Source organism: Ranitomeya imitator, chromosome 2, assembly GCF_032444005.1.
Source record: "Ranitomeya imitator isolate aRanImi1 chromosome 2, aRanImi1.pri, whole genome shotgun sequence".
NCBI lineage: Eukaryota > Metazoa > Chordata > Amphibia > Anura > Dendrobatidae > Ranitomeya > Ranitomeya imitator.
In genome coordinates this window covers 474,945,055-474,964,227 of record NC_091283.1, presented here as the reverse complement: position 1 = coordinate 474,964,227, position 19,173 = coordinate 474,945,055, and the positions used below count along the sequence as shown (strand labels likewise).

At 43.1% G+C, this 19,173-nt stretch overlaps 1 protein-coding gene across 2 annotated transcripts in view; it reads left to right on the top strand.

Moving 5' to 3' along the window:
* Positions 1 to 326: 326 nt before the first annotated feature.
* Positions 327 to 19,173, top strand: part of CRHR1 (corticotropin releasing hormone receptor 1) — a 429,919-nt gene continuing 411,072 nt past the window's right edge. Inside the window, exons 1-2 of one of the 2 annotated variants that reach the window (XM_069751316.1) lie at positions 327 to 619; positions 6,149 to 7,047. In XM_069751316.1, the coding sequence (XP_069607417.1) occupies positions 7,009 to 7,047 (39 nt within the window). In that variant the 5' untranslated portion in view covers positions 327 to 619; positions 6,149 to 7,008. The remainder of the gene's footprint in view (positions 620 to 6,148; positions 7,048 to 19,173) is intronic. The other variant, XM_069751318.1, reaches the window with a different exon arrangement.

Genomic DNA, 19,173 nt, shown 5'->3' with positions numbered 1-19,173 from the left:
ATCTTGACTGACTCAAAGGTGGCGATGCACTTTAAAGTTTGGAAACAGGGTTAATAATAGACAAATGGAGGGGTATAGGAAAAGAGCAGCATCCCAATGAATGTAGATGATGAAGCTGGCTGTGAGAAGATATACAGCATGTACCACCATACATTGAGTGTGTGGGAGAGAAGGGAGAAGAATGCAGGAAAGAGGGAGCTAGGTGAGGATGGCAAGAGATAAGTAGCAAAACGAAATAATTGCATGGATACAGAAAAAGGGCCTCTGCAACAGAGAGACGAACAATTGCAGGGAGGGGTGATGAGACTTTGGACTGTATCCAGCAGGAAAGCGAGCAGGAGACAGAAATAGGGAGGTAGGCTGCTCTGCTTCTCCTGTAGGAGGTGAAGGGATTCCCCCATAAGAGGGGAGCCCACCCCTCCAGGTTAGGAGAGCAAACAGCTGATGTCCCTTCCTTTGCTGACTGTCACAATACTGCTTTGCCTCTGCAGTGCGGGGACGATTGGCTATGTAATCTCCGGAAGGGACGCCAGGGGCTACGAAGATCTCGTTGACAACCTGCCGATGAGCCGGGGGGGACTCGCCTTAAATAAAGCAGGACATTACTGCCATCAAGAGGGTGAGAATTTATATTTATACTTTATATCTTTATTATGGGAACCTAAGCCCAGCTTCCAGAATACAATTTCTCGCTGCTCGTTCTTCACCTTAGATCCAGCAGTGAAACATTTTCAATAACTTACGTCCTGCTATGTGCAGAAAGCCAGAGCCAGCGAATATTAGGGTTAGGGCAATCTCATCCTTACAGATTGCTGTTAGTTATGTACGTAGGATTCTAGTATGTAATACCGCCAACCTTACCCTCCATCAGTCAGTTCCTTCTATTTATATGAAGTCACACATTTGGAAAACGTGTTATTTAAGGTCTAGGTTTATACACAGATAGATATAATGTGCAAGCCGAAAATAATACCGTAAGGAATAAGGATTTTCAGCCATAAACAAGAGCTCGAAAATATAATAGAAAATATATTTTTTTAGGTTTCTTATGGGCCATATTATTTAATCTTTACTCACAGTCCAGATGGGCAAGCGTTCTGACGTGCTAAAATAGATCAAAGTGTAAGATCCTACTAAGACCAGTCCTACAAAAAATGTCCTAAAGTAAGGAGAGGCACTTCATATAATGAATAACAACAAATACCCATATAAATACTGATATGGGAAAAACGAAGAGATCCACTAGTGATATTAAAAAATTAACATTTTATTAAGGATAAACGATATAAACATACAGGTTGAAAAAGCACATGATATGAAGCAGTAATACCGTAAGGGATGTTGGGCACTCAAAGGGGGGCAATAACGAATGAAAGAATATATCTAAAAGAGGACTATAAAGGATATCATAGGATCTAGCATGTGAACACATGATGGTAAGTCCCTCTTATACTAATGCGTCTAAAACAGTGCCCAGATAATAACCCCAAAAGCATACCAGGTAATAATATAAGGAAGTACTGACAACCACCATGTAACTGATAACCACCATGTACTGACATAAACTTATGTAAATATGGGTAAATGCGGTAATAACCGCTAGCTAATCCCGTTTAGTCAGACATATATCAAGCCATTTTATGGATGCATAGCATAATAATTACTTGAAGTGCAACCAAGTAAGATGCCCATTAGTGATGAGCGAGTATGCTCGTTACTCGGGTCTCTCCGAGCATGCTCCGGTGGTCTCCGAGTATTTTGGCGTGCTTGGAGATTTAGTTTATGTCGATGCAGCTGCATGATTTGTTAAGCAACCCCACATGTATTCAAGCTTTCTAGCAGCTGCAAATCATGCAGCTGCGTCGACATAAACTAAATCTCCGAGCACGCCGAAATACTTGGAGACCACCCGAGCATGCTCGGAGAAACCCAAGCAACGAGTGTACTCGCTCATCACTAATGCCCAAGCGTCTCATTACCTCAACGCGCATTTTGCCAACAGCTTCTCCCAGGGGCATGCGAAGACCAGTAAGTCTTAGTAAAAAGTAGCTATGTTAAGAATTAGGAAATAAGGATATGTTACCGCACAATTTAATCAAATAGATTTTGACACAAATTGACATGCCTCAATGGGAAAATATTTTTTGCCGAATTTTTTTTCTTTTGTAATTTGTAAATAATGGTTCAATACCATGTCACAACAATGTGACATGCGACGTATTAAGTTAGGTTCCCACGTCACATATTTGGTGCAGAGTTTACAGAACATCTGCATCAAGACCCACGTGGATTTTGCTGCTGATTTTGTTAAGGATTTGGTGCAGATTTCAGCTTTTCTGCAGCAAATGGTGAAATTAGCACTGGTTCTGCACAAAATCTTGACATGCTGTGAATTTGAAAGAAAACTCAACAAAAGTTAATTTCTATGCAGATTCCGAATCAAAAATAAAAACCGCAGAATGTGAATGAGATTAAGTTAAAATTCATCCATTGGTCCTGCAAAATACTTCTGCTTTTACAATTGGAAAATACATGTATTTGTATAAATTTAGGCACCAAATATGTAATGCATTGACTCAAATTAAAACTTGAAGGAGAAGTGGATATAAAACTGCCCTAGCAGAGGTCCAAATTATGGTGAGAGAGAGAAATAGTGTAGAAGTGATTTTTGTTTGTCAACACCTCTTCATTAGAGCAAACTACAATGAATGGAAAATAAAAATGCGTTGGAAAATGAAAAACACCATTTCTGTCTCTCACCATACTTTGAACCTCTGGTAGGGCAGTTTTATATCCTCTTTTCCTTGAAGTTTGCATCTCATCACACCAGTGAATCTGTAGCAGCCTATTCTTACAAGCCAAAACAGGTGTTGTGGCTGTCACAACCCCATCAGGTGAGCAATTCCCTGTTTTTCCATTTTGCTTGTATACCAGATAAGACCCTACTGCCCTTTCTATCATTCCAGGTTTGATGTCACTTGAACTCAGATTAAAGCAGTTTCTGAGTGTATTCCTCCCTAAAACTGCCGTAAATGAGAACACATAGCTTATTCCAAATGAATGAAGCTAATCTGGTCGCAAACAAAAAATGGAAATTCATAGAAGAAACCCAAGATTTTTGATCAAATGCACACATCAGATACGCACGTGTAAAGGTCAGATTCATATATCCATGTTTCGTAGTCCAAGTATGGATCGTGATACCTAGACTGGCCACGGATTTCCTGATTAATCCCAATAGCCTCAAAGGCATATATAAGGCTGTCGCGTTCGGGTCAGGAGATCCACGGTCAGTTCATACATGTAGGTCCGCACTTAGATCATGAAACACAAAAGGTTGAATGCAGTCTGTATGTTAACATGTAGTTTTTTCCATGGATTTTGAAGCAAATCCTCTTCAAAAGCCACATCAAAAAGTATTTGAAACAGATTTGGATGTATATTTTAAACGGCTCTACTGTAAGGCCACGTGTACACGTTTAATCTCTGGTGAGTTTTTTACTTCAGTATTTTTAAGATAAAACAAGGAGAGGAGCAATCAGGGGAAAAGTATAATAGAAACACGTCACCACTCCTGTATTTTTTACCCTTTCCTGGTTTTGGTTTACAAATACTGAGGTAAAAGCTCATCAAATACTCAATATGTGCACGTGGCCTGAAATCCCCATAGTTAGGTAAATGCCCAATAGATATTAGATAATTGTGTGCCGAATCGACTGTTATTTCTGACTACTCCCTCACATCCAGTAATCCACTTATCCAGTACATCCAGTAATTCAGGTTGGTACAAAATTCATATATTTTCACAAAGGAGTGCAGAAAAAGCTGTTTCCAGACAAATTATCTAAAAGAGAACAAAAGATTCTGGCATTAAACTTCAAATTGACCTTCCCTTATCTTCCCCAACATCACCTGTTGAGAGAATGTCAGGAGGTCTTCTTCATGCCCATCAGATAGTGGATCCCACTGATATGGGAAGGTTCAGACTACTTTAGTCTAATGTACATGGAACTTTAAGAGAGCAATAGAATCAGACCAAGAAAACAATAAACCTGCAGGATCTGTCACAAGCCCTTCTGACCCTGTAACCATAGGTAAGACAAGATTGAAGGACTCCTGACTCTTCCTTTGAGGTGACCTGCAAGGCTCTATTTCAGAAACTGGAGAAACCACAATGGAATTTTTTTTTAGCCCTATTAGGGTCACCTTGGAAAATCGATACGTAGCTATTCAGTTTATTTCTCTCAACGGAGAGACAAAGAGAAGGTAGAAAAGTACAAGAAGTGACAAAGGAAGAAAGCACAGAATCAGACACAAGTCTACAACAAGTCATTTCATGGTGTCAGAGGATGACCGCATTCTGTCCTAACCAGGGAATTCAGTTTATGATGGCTGTAAACAATAATAACTATGATATTGACGTGTTCACATTCAGTTTGAGTCACAGTATTTTTAGTATGAAGCCTGCTGGACAGTATTGAGCACATATAGCCCATGTACCATTTATAGATATATAATAGACTCAAATTCTTCATTTCTTGACAACTTTTCCAGTCAAATTATTTTCTATTCTTCGAGTCATACGGTTCTGCTCGTGAGGTTAGTGTGAATGAAAGAAGTGTAAAAAAACACCAATCCAAATTAAGAACACCTGTAGGTGTCTATAATGGGATATCTTAAAAATAAACTACAAATTATAATAAATAGGATACTATATATAAGCAGCATTCTATAAAACAATCCTGGGCAAAGTGCGGCCCATGGGCTACGTCTGGTTTTTCCGAAGGACTGAAAACCCTGGCCCACAGGCTGCACCATGTGGCTGCCCTCCCCATCCACATCCTGATTGCAACTCTATCTGCATCATACTGTATATTGGGGGGTTGTGTGTGGGATCATACTGTGCATAGGGGGGATCATACTGTATATAGGGAGGTTATGTGGGGGCTCTTGATGTATATAAGTGTGACTGTGTGTGGGCTCATTATGTATATAGGGGGCTGTGTGCGAGATCATACAGTATGTAGGGGGGGGTCAGCATAATGAATTCTGCTGAATATTAACCCTGAGTCAGGCACAATGGGCCTGACAGGCACCACTTATACATTTTTGTTTCCCCCTCCACTCCAAGGCGGCAGGGGAACTCGCTCCTTCCGGTACCTTCCTATCTGTAAGTGTTGCCTGAAACCCCCTCACTTGATTTTAACGCCTTCCGTGTGTAGAGCAGGTGTGTTCGACATGGCCTCTCAGGCTCATTGTGAAGATGCTCACTTTTGAAGGTTCGTACTTTCTAGGTTTTTTTCATCACAATTGTTTATTTTGTTTTATGAATGAATAATGCAAAGTTTGTGGATATTTCATAAAAATAAGTAAGGTTTTCTTAGAACCAAGATGCTTTTCTTAGAAATTGCCTCTCAGGCACAGCCAGACACGTAATAATCATCTGTGATATGATATGACGTGATAATATGATCTGCCAACCTTGCTTTTCTTCTCTGCCAATGTGTTTTTTTCTGCCTAGCTTTTAACGTCTGAATCTGAGTTAACTTGACTCCAGTAGCATCTAAGTGCCTTACAATTAAATGTTTTGCCTAATATTAATGTTTAGTAATAGTTATTTCCTGAAAACTGGAGCCTATTTTGGCAGTAGTTGTGACATTTGGGTACTTTTTGATTTATTACTTTTATGGTTATTAAATTAGTTGTTTTGCATCTGATTTAGTTTGCTCTCTTTTAATACATCCCGATGAAGGTCACCGATTACTTTAAGAGCCCTAAAATTGAGATAGCTAGATACTATACATGATTTTCTAACCTGTGCCTATCAGGCGCATTGTGCCCAGACTCTGGTGGGCCAGAGATGCGCCAGATGCAGAGTTAAGTGATACAATTAATAGCAATATAAAATTATAATTATGATGTTAATGTTAATATTAATATTGAGCAGAATTATTTTCAGCCTATTGATTTGGTCCTCCACAACTGTCATGGTCTCTAATGTGGCCCCTCGGGAAAATTAATTGCCCACCCCTACTATAGAAGATATACATGGATGATAGGAAAGCATCACATAGGACTTCACTTATTTGTTAAAATCCAAATAATTTATAAGGTCCTAGAAGTTTAAGGGCATATTTTTTTCTTCTAGATTTCTTATTTTCTGAGGGACAAGGAGACGAGCTTAAGCTGTGACCAACAAAGGAGAAGACAGCTGGAAGAAGGAAGAACAGTGGGATCATACCTTGGGAGAGAAGTAGAGGGAGGGTGGGAGAGACAGAAAGAAAGGAGGAGGGAGAAGAAAAGAGTGCAGAGAGAAAGGCAGGGGAGGAAAAGGCAGAGGCAGAGAGAAAAGCATGGAAGAAAGGTGGAGGGAACTGATGTCTCTGGAAACAGGCTCAAGTGAACCTACAATCTAGGAAGGAAAAATAAAGCCAAGGTGATACGCAGAAGAAGAAAGGAGTGCAGGTGAAAAGGAATTGGGTGTTATAGAGTTTAGGAACAAAGAGATCGGGATTGAATGCAAACTGGAGAAAAAGCGAGATAAAAAGAAAGAGGACATGACAGAAGAGGTACCAAGAACTGCGACCCTCCTGTCTGCACCTGTCCACTACAACTACAGCTCCTTACACCTGCTCTAACCCACCTACCTCGAAGCTGTGGACCACTCCACCTCTCCTTTTTATACCATAGCCCCTATTTTGTGGACCACTCCACCTCTCCTCCCTATACCATAGCTCCTCTTCTGTGGACCCGTCTACCTGCTCTTCAGAAGACCTTTCTTGTTTGGCATGTCTTTTATGGGACTAGTTCACATAATGTGTACCTCTGGATAAAAAAAATATATATTATCTTCTTTCCTCTTCTTAGCCCCTCTTTTGGTACAAGTACAAATGTCACTGACGGGGTGCACATCTACATCTATCAGATGATTTAATCCAAGCATCCAAGATAAGAACTTCCTTCACTGGATCACAGTTTGCTCATTCTTGCTAAACTTTTAATATCAGGATGCTGCCTACCAGATTATCAGCTATCTTTCTAGTCCAGGTAAGAGCTATATTCATGTACATATATATAATATGTCTGCTGCATGTGAATACACCATATATATATGGCCGTGTATACAATGACTGCACACAGCAGTAATCAGAGTGGATATATCAGAATCCCAAGCCTTCCATAGAAAGCATGTATCTGTGGGATATCAAGGATATAGGTTTTCCCATTATTCCATAAAGCCTAGGAAGCAACTTTTATGTTTTTGTGATTATTTTTGGTCGTTTGGTGACAAGATTGCTTAAAGAGAAGCCGTCAGGATGGTTTTACTATGGAAATTATTGTTATGGCGGTATAGGTCCTAGTACATTAACAATGACATCTGTCTTGTATTAATCTGATGTGCCAGCATTGTGAAATCAAGCTTTGAAACAACATGCAAATTAACCTGGAAGTACATTGTGGGTCAGTGCATGGACACATCCTCTAAACACTTCCAGGCTAATTTGCATGTGTCTTCAAAGCTTTATTTCTCAGGAATGGCAAATCAGACTAATATAAGGCAGATATAATGTATCTTGCTATCCTAGGACCTATACAGCCTTAACAATAATTTTAGAAGTAAAATAGTCCTAACCGAGTCCCTTTAAGACAAGCATAACATATACACACTGGTCAAAAATAACAGAATGCCAAAGTATGCTATGCACAATGATCAATGACATGTTGTGGAAAATCAAATTGCAGTCTTATTCAACTTCAGTGGAAATGCCTCAAAACAAGGGAATGATGCTCAGTAGTGTGTGTGTGTGGCCTCCACGTGCCTGTATGACCTCCCTACAATGCATGGGCATGCTCCTGATGAGTCCAACTTCTGGACAGTCTGTGGTGCAACGTGACGTTGGTGGATGGTGCGAGACATGATGTCCCAGATGTGTTTAATCGTATTCAGGTCTGGGGAACGGGTGGGCCAGTCCATAGCTTCAATGCCTTCATCTTGCAGGAACTGCTGACACACTCCAGCCACATGAGGTTTGGCATTGTCGGGTATTAGGAGGAACCCAGGGCCAACCGCACCAGGGTATGATCTCACAAGGGGTCTGAGAATCTCATCTCGGTACCTAATGGCAGTCAGGTTACCTCTGGTAGGCACATAGAGGGCTGCGCAGCCCTCCAAAGAAATTCCACCCCACACCATTAGTGACCCACTGCCAAACCGGTCATGCTTAAGGATGTTGCAGGCAGCAGATCACTCTCCATGGCGTCTCCAGACTCGGTCACGTCTGTCACATGTGCTCAGTGTGAACCTGCTTTCATCTGTGAAGAACACAGGGCGCCAGTGGCGAATTTGCCAATGCTGATGTTCTGTGGCAAACGCCAAGCGTCCGGGCACTCTGACCATCCTCATGGAGTCAGTTTCTAACCGTTTGCGCAGACCCAAGCACATTTGTGGCCTGCTGGAGGTCGTTTTGCAGGGCTCTGGCAGTGCTCCTCCTGTTCCTCCTTGCACAAAGGCTAAGGTAGCGGTCCTGCTGCTGGGTTGTTGCCCTCCAACAGCCCCCTCCATGTCTCCTGGTGTACTGGCCTGTCTCCTGGTAGCGCCTCCAGCCTCTGGACACTATGCTAACAGACACAGCAAACCTTCTTGCCACAGCTCTCATTGATGTGCCATCCTGGATGAGCTGCACTACCTGAGCCACTTGTGTGGGTTGTAGAGTCCGTCTCATGCTACCACGAGTGTGAAAGCACAACCAACATTCAAAAGTGACAAAAACATCAGCCAGAAGCATTGGTACTGAGATGTGGTATGTGGTCCCCACCTGCAGAACCACTCCTTTATTGAGTGTGTCTTGAAAATTGCCAATAATTTCCATCTGTTGTCTATTCCATTGGCACAACAGCATGTGAAATTGATTGTCAAACAGTGTTGTTTCCTAAATAGACAGTTTGATTTCACAGGAGTTTGATTTACTTGGAGTTATGTTCTGTTGTTTAAGTGTTCCCTTTATTTTTTTGAGCAGTGTATATATATATATATATATATATATATATATATATATATAGTATTTAGTCTATATATACGTGTATATATGTACACACGCATCTTACTTCTTTTTATTACATAATTTCCCATTTTTAGTCAACACCGATGTGACCTGTCCATGTCTATTTCTACTACCACTAATAGTATTACTATCAGCCTGTATTGTCCTCCTACTCATTATAGTTACTATACATTTTGCTTAACCCCTTAGTGACAGAGCCAATTTGGTACTTAATGACCGAGCCAATTTTTGCAATTCTGACCACTGTCACTTTATGAGGTTATAACTCTGGAACGCTTCAACGGATCCCGCTGATTCTGAGACTGTTTTTTCGTGACATATTGTACTTCATGTTAGTGGTAACATTTCTCCCATATTACTTGCGATTATTTATGAAAAAAACAGAAATATGGCGAAAATTTTCAAAATTTTGCAATTTTCAAACTTTGTATTTTTATGCCCTTAAATCGGAGAGATATGTCATAAAAAATAGTTAATAAATAACATTTCACACATGTCTACTTTACATCAGCACAATTTTGGAAACAAAATTTTTTTTGTTAGGGAGTTATAAGGGTTAAAAGTTGACCAGCAATTTCTCATTTTTACAACACCTTTTTTTTTAGGGACCACATCACATTTGAAGTCATTTTGAGGGGTCTATATGACAGAAAATAATGAAGTGTGACACCATTCTAAAAACTACACCCCTCAAGGTTCTCAAAACCACATTTAAGAAGTTTATTAACCCTTTACGTGCTTCACAGGAACTGAAACAATGTGGAAGGAAAAAATGAACATTTAACTTTTTTTTGCAAACATTTTAATTCAGAACCATTTTTTTTATTTTCACAAGTATGAAAACAGAAATGTAACCATAAATTTTGTTATGCAATTTCTCCTGAATACGCCAATACCTCATATGTGGGGGTAAACCACTGTTTGGGCGCACCGCAGAACTTGGAAGTGAATGAGCGCCGTTTGACTTTTTCAATGCAGAATTGGCTGGAATTGAGATCGGACGCCATGTCACGTTTAGAGAGCCCCTGATGTGCCTAAACAGTGGAAACCCCCCACAAGTGACACCATTTTGTAAACTAGACCCCTTAAGGAACTTATCTAGATGTGTGGTGAGCACATTGAACCCCCAAGAGCTTCACAGAAGTTTATAATGTAGAGCCGTGAAAATAAAAAATCGCATTTGTTTACACAAAAATGATCTTTTTGCCCACAAATTCTTATTTTCACAAGGGTAACAGGAGAAATTAGACCACAAAAGTTGTTGTGCGATTTCTCCTGAATATGTCGATACCCCATATGTGAGGGTAAACCACTGTTTGGGCGCACCGCAGAGCTTGGAAGTGAAGGAGCGCCGTTTTACTTTTTCAATGTAGAATTGGCAGGAATTGAGATCGGACGCCATGTCGCGTTTGGAGAGCAACTGATGTGACTAAACAGTGGAAACCCCCCCAACTGACACCATTTTGGAAACTAGACCCCTTAAGGAACTTATCTAGATGTGTTGTGAGCACTTTGAGCCCCCATGTGCTTCACAGAAGTTTATAACGTTGAGCCGTGAAAATAAAAAAATCGCATTTTTTCTACAAACAAGATATTTTGCCCCCAAATTTTTATTTTCACAAGGGTAACAGGAGAAATTAGACCACAAAAGTTGTAGTGCAATTTCTCCTGAGTACGTCGATACCCCATATGTGGGGGTAAACCACTGTTTGGGCGCACTGCAGAGCTTCGAAGAGAAGGAGTGCTGTTTTACTTTTTCAATGTAGAATTGTCTGGAATTGAGATTGGACGCCATGTCGCGTTTGGAGAGCCCCTGATGTGCCTAAACAGTGGAAACCCCCCACAAGTGACCCCATTTTGGAAACTGGACCCCCCATGGAACTTATCTAGATGTGTGGTGAGAACTTTGAATGCCCAAGTGCTTCACAGAAGTTTAGAATGCAGAGTCGTGAAAATAAAAAATATTTTTTTTTTCCACAAAAAAGATTTTTTAGCCCCCAAGTTTTTATTTTCTCAAGGGTAACAAGAGAAATCGGACCCCAAAAGTTGTTGTCCAATTTGTCCTGAGTATGCTGGTACCCCATATGTGGGGGTAAACCACTGTTTGGGCGCACGGCAGAGCTCGGAAGGAAGGAGCGCCGTTTTGGAATGCAGACTTTGATAGAATGGTCTGTGGGCGTTATGTTGCGTTTGCAGAGCCCCTGATGTACCTAAACAGTAGAAACCCTCCACAAGTGACCCCATTTTGGAAACTAGACCCCCCATGGAACTTATCTAGATATGTGGTGAGAACTTTGAATGCCCAAGTGCTTCACAGAAGTTTAGAATGCAGAGTCGTGAAAATAAAAAATAAAAATTTCCACAAAAAAGATTTTGTAGCCCCCAAATTTTTATTTTCACAAGGGTAACAGGAGAAATTGAACCCCAAAAGTTGTTGTCCAATTTATTCCGAGTATGCTGATGCCCAATATGTGGGGGTAAACCACTGTTTGGGCGCACGGCAGAGCTCGGAAGGGAAGGAGCGCCGTTTTGGAATGCAGACTAAGATAGAATGGTCTGTGGGCGTTATGTTGCGTTTGCAGAGCCCCTGATGTACCTAAACAGTAGTAACCCCCCACATGTGACCCCATTTTGGAAACTAGACCCCCCAAGGAACTTATCTAGATGTGTGGTGAGAACTTTGAATGCCCAAGTGCTTCACAGAAGTTTAGAATGCAGAGTCGTGAAAATAAAAAAATATTTTTTTTTCCACAAAAAAAGATTTTTTAGCCCCCAAGTTTTTATTTTCACAAGGGTAACAGGAGAAATTGGACCCCAAAAGTTGTTGTCCAATTTATCCCGAGTACGTTGATGCCCCATATGTGGAGATAACCCACTGTTTGGGCGCACGGCAGAGCTCAGAAGGGAGGGAGCACCATTTGACTTTTTGAGCGCAAAATTGGCTGTCGTGTTTGGAGACCCCCTGATGTAACTAAACAGTGGAAACCCCCCAATTCTAGCTCCAACCCTAACCCCAACACACCCCTAACCCTAATCCCAACCCGATCCAAAATCCTAATCACTAACCCTAACGATAATCACAACCCTTACCCCAAAACAACCCTAATGTCAACCCTAACCATAACCCTAATCAAAACCCTAAATCCAACACACCCCTAATCCTAATCTCAACCCTAACCTCAAACCTAACACTAATTCCAATACACCCCTAATCACAACCCTAATCTTAACCCTAATCCCAAACCTAACCCGAATCCCAAGCGTAACCCTAATACCAACCCTAACCCTAATACCAACCCTAATCCAAACCCTAACCCTAATCCCAACTCTAACCTTAACTTTAGCCCCAACCCTAGCCCTAACCCTAAGGCTACTTTCACACTTGCGTCGTTTGGCGTCCGTCACAATCCGTCGTTTTGGACAAAAAACGGATCCTCCAAATGTGCCCACATGATGCGTTTTTTTGCTCATAGACTTGTATTGCCAACGGATCGTGACGGATGGCCACACGTCACGTCCGTCGTGCACTGGATCAGTTGTGTTTTGGCGGACCATCGGAACAAAAAACGTTCAATGTAATGTTTTTTTGTACGTCGCGTCCGCCATTTCTGACCGCACATGTGTGGCCATAACTCCGCCCCCTCCTCCCCAGGACATAGGTTGGGCAGCGGATGCGTTGAAAAACTACATCCGCTGCCCACGTTGTGCACAATTTTCACAACGTGCGTCGGTATGTCAGGCCGACGCATTGCGACGGCCCCGTACCGACGTAAGTGTGAAAGAACCCTAACCCTAAATTTAGCCCCAACCCTAACCCTAAATTTATCCCCAACTCTAACCTTAGCCCTAACCCTAACCCTAACCCTAGCCCTAACCCTAGCCCTAACCCTAACCCTAACCCTAACCCTAGCCCTAACCCTAGCCCTAACCCTAGCCATAACCCTAACCCTAGCCCTAACCCTAACCCTAGCCCTAACCCTAACCCTAGCCCGAACCCTAGCCCTAACCCTAGCCCTAACCCTAACACTAACCCTAACCATAGCCCTAACCCTAACCCTAGCCCTAACCCTAACCCTAGCCCTAACCCTAGCCCTAACCCTAACCCTAGCCCTAGCCCTAACCCTAACCCTAGCCCTAACCCTAATTTTAGCCCCAACTACTGTTCTCCTGCCGGCCGGCAGATGGAGACAGATGGCGGGCGCACTGCGCATGCGCCCGCCATTTTCTTTTGCCGGCGGCTAGGAGGAGCAGCAGGAGGACCCAGGGACACAGGTGAGTATGATAGGGTCCCCGAATCCCCCTATTTCTCTGTCCTCTGATGTGCGATCACATCAGAGGACAGAGAATTACACTTTGATTTTTTTTTTTTTTTTTGCGGTCGCCGGTAAACAGTTTATTACCGGCGATCGCAAAACAGGGGTCGGTAAAACCGACCCCGATCATGTTCTTTGGGGTCTCGGCAGCCTAGACCCCAAAGATTATCCCGGTGGCGGCCGGCGGGCGCACTGCGCATGCGCCCGCCATTTTGAAGATGGCAGCGCCCACCGGGAGACACGAGGAGCACCGGGGGAGATAGGTGAGTATCGGGGGGCTATCTGGGACGCCTTTTCTCTGTCTTCTGATGTGCGATCACATCGGAGGACAGAGAAATTAAAAAGAGATCGCGTTTTTTTTTTTTTTTGCGATCGCCGGTAAACGGTTAATTACCGGCGATCGCAAATGTGGGGTCGGTACAAAACCCCCCGAATCATGTTCTCTGGGGTCTTGGCTACCCACGGCAGCCGAGACCCCGGAGAAAATCCGACTCTGGGGGGCGCTATTCACTTTTTCCACAGCACCGTTAATTAACGGCGCTGTGCTTTAAGTACCCTTAGCGGCCGCCGATAAAAGGCATATCGGCGGTCGCTAAGGACTTAATGTACACTGCTTCTTTACTTTTTCATATTTTATCAACGCTCTTCATGTAATACACTCCCCATGTGAAGTGCTTCAAAGTCCATATTCAGACGTCGGTGATTTTACATGTAGGCAAAAAAAATGGTCTGAGTGTCATTAGTATTTTGAATCCAAATGTTATCAGTGTTTGGTCACTTTTTACCATCAGTGTCTGGTCAGTTTTTGCCATCAGCGTTTGGTCAGTTTTTACCTTCAGCTGTTTGGTCAGTTTTTAGTATCAGTAGTTGGTCAGTTTTGCCATCAGTGTTTGGTCAGTTTTTACCATCAGCATTTGGTCAGTTTTTACTATCAGTGTTTGGTCAGTTTTTACTATCAGTGTTTGGTCAGTTTTTGTCATCAGCGTTTGGTCAGTTTTTACCATCAGCATTTGGTCTGTTTTTACTATCAGTGTTTGGTCAGTTTTTGTCATCAGCGTTTGGTCAGTTTTTACTATCAGTGTTTGGTCAGTGATTTATACGTATAGATAAATAAAATAAATAAGTATAATAATTGCAAACCTTCTCCTCTACATTGCAATATTAATCACAGAATGTTTCGGACTACACGCTGATGTGCTGTCTGGGATTTTCATGAACGCGTAAACTTCCATGAGTAATTTTTATCTGTTTGATGCTTTCAAGTAAAATGCATGAAGTCAAAAGTCATGAAGATGAAGAGGAGTCTACCTTTTATTGAATTTGGTGCATCTTAGACTGGCCATGCACCACCATAATAAATCTACTCCAATCCAAGAGTGGAGTTGCCAATCTCTGTCGCAATTTATGCTACATTTGTAGCATTAAGGGTATGTTCACACGTTCAGGATTTCCATCCTTTTTTTTTCCTGACTGTTTTTTAAAAAACTGCAGCTCTTGGCAGATAACGCAGGTCCTTTTTTTGGTCCTTTTTTGGTCCGTTTTTGATGCGTTTTTTGATGCGTTTTTTGATGCGTTTTTTTGATGCAGTTTTCTAGCCAGAGTCTGTGTGTTTTCTAGGAATTTTTTTAGGGTTAAAATGGCTGAAAATACCCTAACCCTACCCCTACCCCTAACCCTACCCCTACCCCTACCCCTAACCCTACCCCTAACCCTACCCCTAACCCTACCCCTAACCCTAACCCTAACCCTACCCCTAACCCTACCCCTAACCCTAACCCTACCCCTAACCCTACCCCTATTCTAACCTTAGTGAAAAAAAAAAAAAAAAAATTCTTTATTTTTTTTATTGTCCCTACCTATGGGGGTGACAAAGGGGGGGGGGGGGGGGGTCATTTACTATTTTTTTATTTTGATCACTGAGATAGGTTATATCTCAGTGATCAAAATGCACTTTGGAACGAATCTGCCGGCCGGCAGATTCGGCGGGCGCACTGCGCATGCGCCCGCCATTTTGCAAGATGGCGGCGCCCAGGGAGAAGACAGCCGGACGGACACCGGGACGCCGGGTGAGTATAAGGGGGGGAGATTAGGGCACGGGGGGGGCATCAGAGCACTGGGGGGGGGCATCGGAGCACGGGGGGGCGGGATCGGAACACGGGGGGGGCAGCCACACTCCGCCCACGCACTTCCGCCCGCTCCCCCGCACTTCCTGCTGCAGCGGTTCTGCACATCAAACCGCAGTAAAACCCGCAGATATATTTTTGATCTGCGGGTTTTACTGCGGTTTGGACCTCACAATGGAGGTCTATGGGTGCAGAACCGCTGCGGCTCCGGAAAAAGAATTGACATGCTCCTTCTTTTTTCCGGGAGCTATTCAGCGCGTCTTTTTTTTAACAATTTCCGGACCATGTGCACAGTGTGTCCTGTTTTCCATAGGGTACAGTGTACTGTACCCTGCATGGAAAACAGCTGCGGAACCGCAGCGGCAAAACCGCCGCGGTTCCGCGGTAAAAAACGCACTGTGTGAACATGGCCTAATTATGATTAATTTATTGATCAAGCTCAGCCATGCCCATCTCAGCTAAGCAGCACCTGCCTTCCAAAACATTAGCATACCTGGTCAGAACTGATTCAAAAATCGCAAAAAATGTTGTGTAATCTTGAGTTGCTCAAATTTTTTTTACACTTTAGGCTACTTTCACACTAGCGTCGGACTCGGCCCGTCGCAGTGCGTCTGGCCGACGTACCGACGCTAGCAGCGAATGCGCCGCACAACGGGGGCAGCGGATGCATTTTTCCAGCGCATCTGCTGCCCCATTGTGAGGTGCGGGGAGGTGGGGGCGGAGATCCAGCCGCACATGCGCGGTCGGAAATGGCGGACCGTTGGCAGCAAAAAACGTTACATGTAAAGTTTTTTGCTCCCGGCAGTCCGCCACAACACGGCGCAACCGTCGCACGACGGTTGCGACGTGTGGCAAAGCGTCGCAATGCGACGCTAATGCTAGTCAATGGAGAAAAAACGCATCCTGCAAGCACTTTTGCAGGATGCGTTTTTTTCTACAAAACGACGCATAGCGACGTGCAGTGCATGACGCTAGTGTGAAAGTAGCCTTAAATAGTTTTATGTCAGTTCTATGAAGAAAACTGTTTGATAAATCATAGCTTAATCCCTTTCTGACGTTGGGAATAATAATACGCCAATGTTGGGCATCCTCCCTTTGATGTGGGCTCCGGCGCTGAGCCTCATATTCTGGCACATGTCAGCTGTTTTGAACAACTGACATGTGCCTCTCAGAGCCACGGGTGGAACTGTGATCCACCTGCGTCTGTTAACTAGTTAAATGCCACTATCAAACTCCGCATTTGGAATTTTTTTACCATGTTCCAGTACAAGCTCTACTCGTCCCACAAAAAACAAGCCCTAACATGGCCATTTTGACCCAAAAATAAAAAAGTTATGGCTCCCAGAAGAAGATGAGCAAAAAACAAAAACGCAAAAATGAAAATACCTCTTATCATGAAGGGGTTAAAGGGGTTGTCCAGCCTTAGAGTACAAGTCTGTAGTCACTTTATGTAACTGTAGACTTATGATTCCTCACATTACACACACTGTGAGGATTCTGCGGTAGTGTCACTAGGAGCTGGTGGACATGTGAACGCAAGTGTTCCATTTGCATTCTTCAGGTCATGTTCTGACTAGACGTGTCCAGCCTCGCTCAATACATTTGCATTGAGCGAGGCTGCGCACGTCTAGTCAGCACATGATCAAATGTATGCAAATAATTTACTTGCTTCCCCTGAAGGTGACGTCAGTAATCTCTCCACGTGGGGTATTCTGGCAAGACACTCTGTAGGAATGCATGGAATTCGCAGGCATAACTATGGTGATGAGACAAAGTCCAGCATTATTGTGAATGGCAGGTATGTGTGTCGCAGAGGAAGATACTCTGCACTATCAGCCTGAAGTAAGGTTGTTCTGGGACCTGTAGCTCCACAAGTACTTGTGTTGTTTTAGAGGGAGGCTGGCAGAGCTAGTTGGAGAGCTGGGCGGATAAAACTAGCCACACATACACACCACCCATCTATGGGAGTGGTTACAGCTTGATAATGAGACCAGGGTGTGGGTCACGTGGTTCCTGTGTATGGATCTGAATGGTTTTGGGCTGGAAAATCCTGTGGGAGGAAAGCCCTGAGTGTTGGGAGGTCCAGAGTGTGGACCAGATCCCTGGAGAGCACCTGGTGAGGCCGTGATCCTGAGTGGTCTCTGTGTTGTGAGGTCCTGTGTGTGGACCACATCCCTGATGAGCACGTGTAGAGACCATGGACCTGAGTAGCCGGTGACGGCTACTGAGTTGGGGGGCTACCATCCTTCAGTGGGTCTGGAACCGACTAGTATGTGCCTGTCAGGCAAGTTGGTGATCCCCATAAGACAGCTTTCCCAGGGAGAGAGGACTGACAAGGAGTCAGCAGGTGGAGCAGGAGCTCCCGTAAGGTACCTCCTCAGACTGTTGGTGCTTATTATGTTCTATGAAATGTGCAGTCACCAAAGGCAACTGGTCAGAGGAGGACCAGGGTGTTTAGTTGCCGCAAACTAATAATGTGGAACCTAATGTCATGTCCTGATACAGTATGTAATGGACTGTTCGTCATATGGTTTATGACTCTTTAATGAACCGCATAGACTGTTATGTGAAAAAAGTGTTCCTGTGTACCTTGAATCCCGTTGCTAAGCGAGTATTCCCCTACCTGTTAATGAGCGCTATGTCACAATATGTATAGACTGTATATATGTTTTCACGAATATGTGATCCCATGGATCCATCATATGTCCATTATGCAAGCTGGCGAGAAAATCTCGCCTTATAGATGTCACATGGATGCTTACATGCGAGAAAATCGCATCCTCACACTGCACACTGATGACATATGGATCACTGTTCAGGGAACATTTCTGCGATTGTCATCTGTGTAAAATGGACCAATTTTTTTTTTTTTTTTATACGTTGTGTGTGACTCCAGCCTAAAGGAGATCCCCCAATATTAAACATAATGATATTTTACTTACTGATCAGCAGGGGTCTGATTGTCAGGACCTAGCAAAAGAACAGGTGCAGCCAAATTTTTTTCCCCTCCAAAGCAGCACTGCCACCTATCTGCAGTGTAGGGAAGTGCAACACAGCCCTATGTATGTGAACGGAGAAGCTCCCTGTACAGCAGTTCCACTCTGACAGTAAAAATGATGAAGGAGAATTGACCCCATAACTGAGCATATTTACACCATTGTATAATAATTGGGAATATCTCTTTAAAAAAAGTAATATCTGCAGATTATTTTACCTTTTTTTCCATACGGTTGGATTTTTTTTTCAATTTTTGCAAGGTTGTTTCCAGCAATCTCTCCCATCGGGAAACAATGTACAGTCTGAGTTATGTCAACGCTGCAGTTTTTTACTTGGAACCAGAGATGACTCCAGGTCACCAATAAGCTGCAACCTTAGACGGAAGATAGACTTTTCAATGACTGTCCAATAATATGGAAAATTTGGTGGTTCAGAACCTGTCCGGTCCCTTTTAGGCTGTATTCATTTATAATTTCAGTTTTAAAGCTGAAGACAAACAGGTAAAGTTTTACTTTTATTCTACTTCCAAATGTAGCAAACATTTTATATGTACCTGCCTGAAATCGGCTGGGCAAGGAGTTCGGCAAGCTGGAAAGCCCCCAAGGCAAATTTTAGGATTTGTTTCAGCCTTGTGTTATTGTACTTTGGGGTGGAGTGGAGTGCCACGTGCAGGCCATT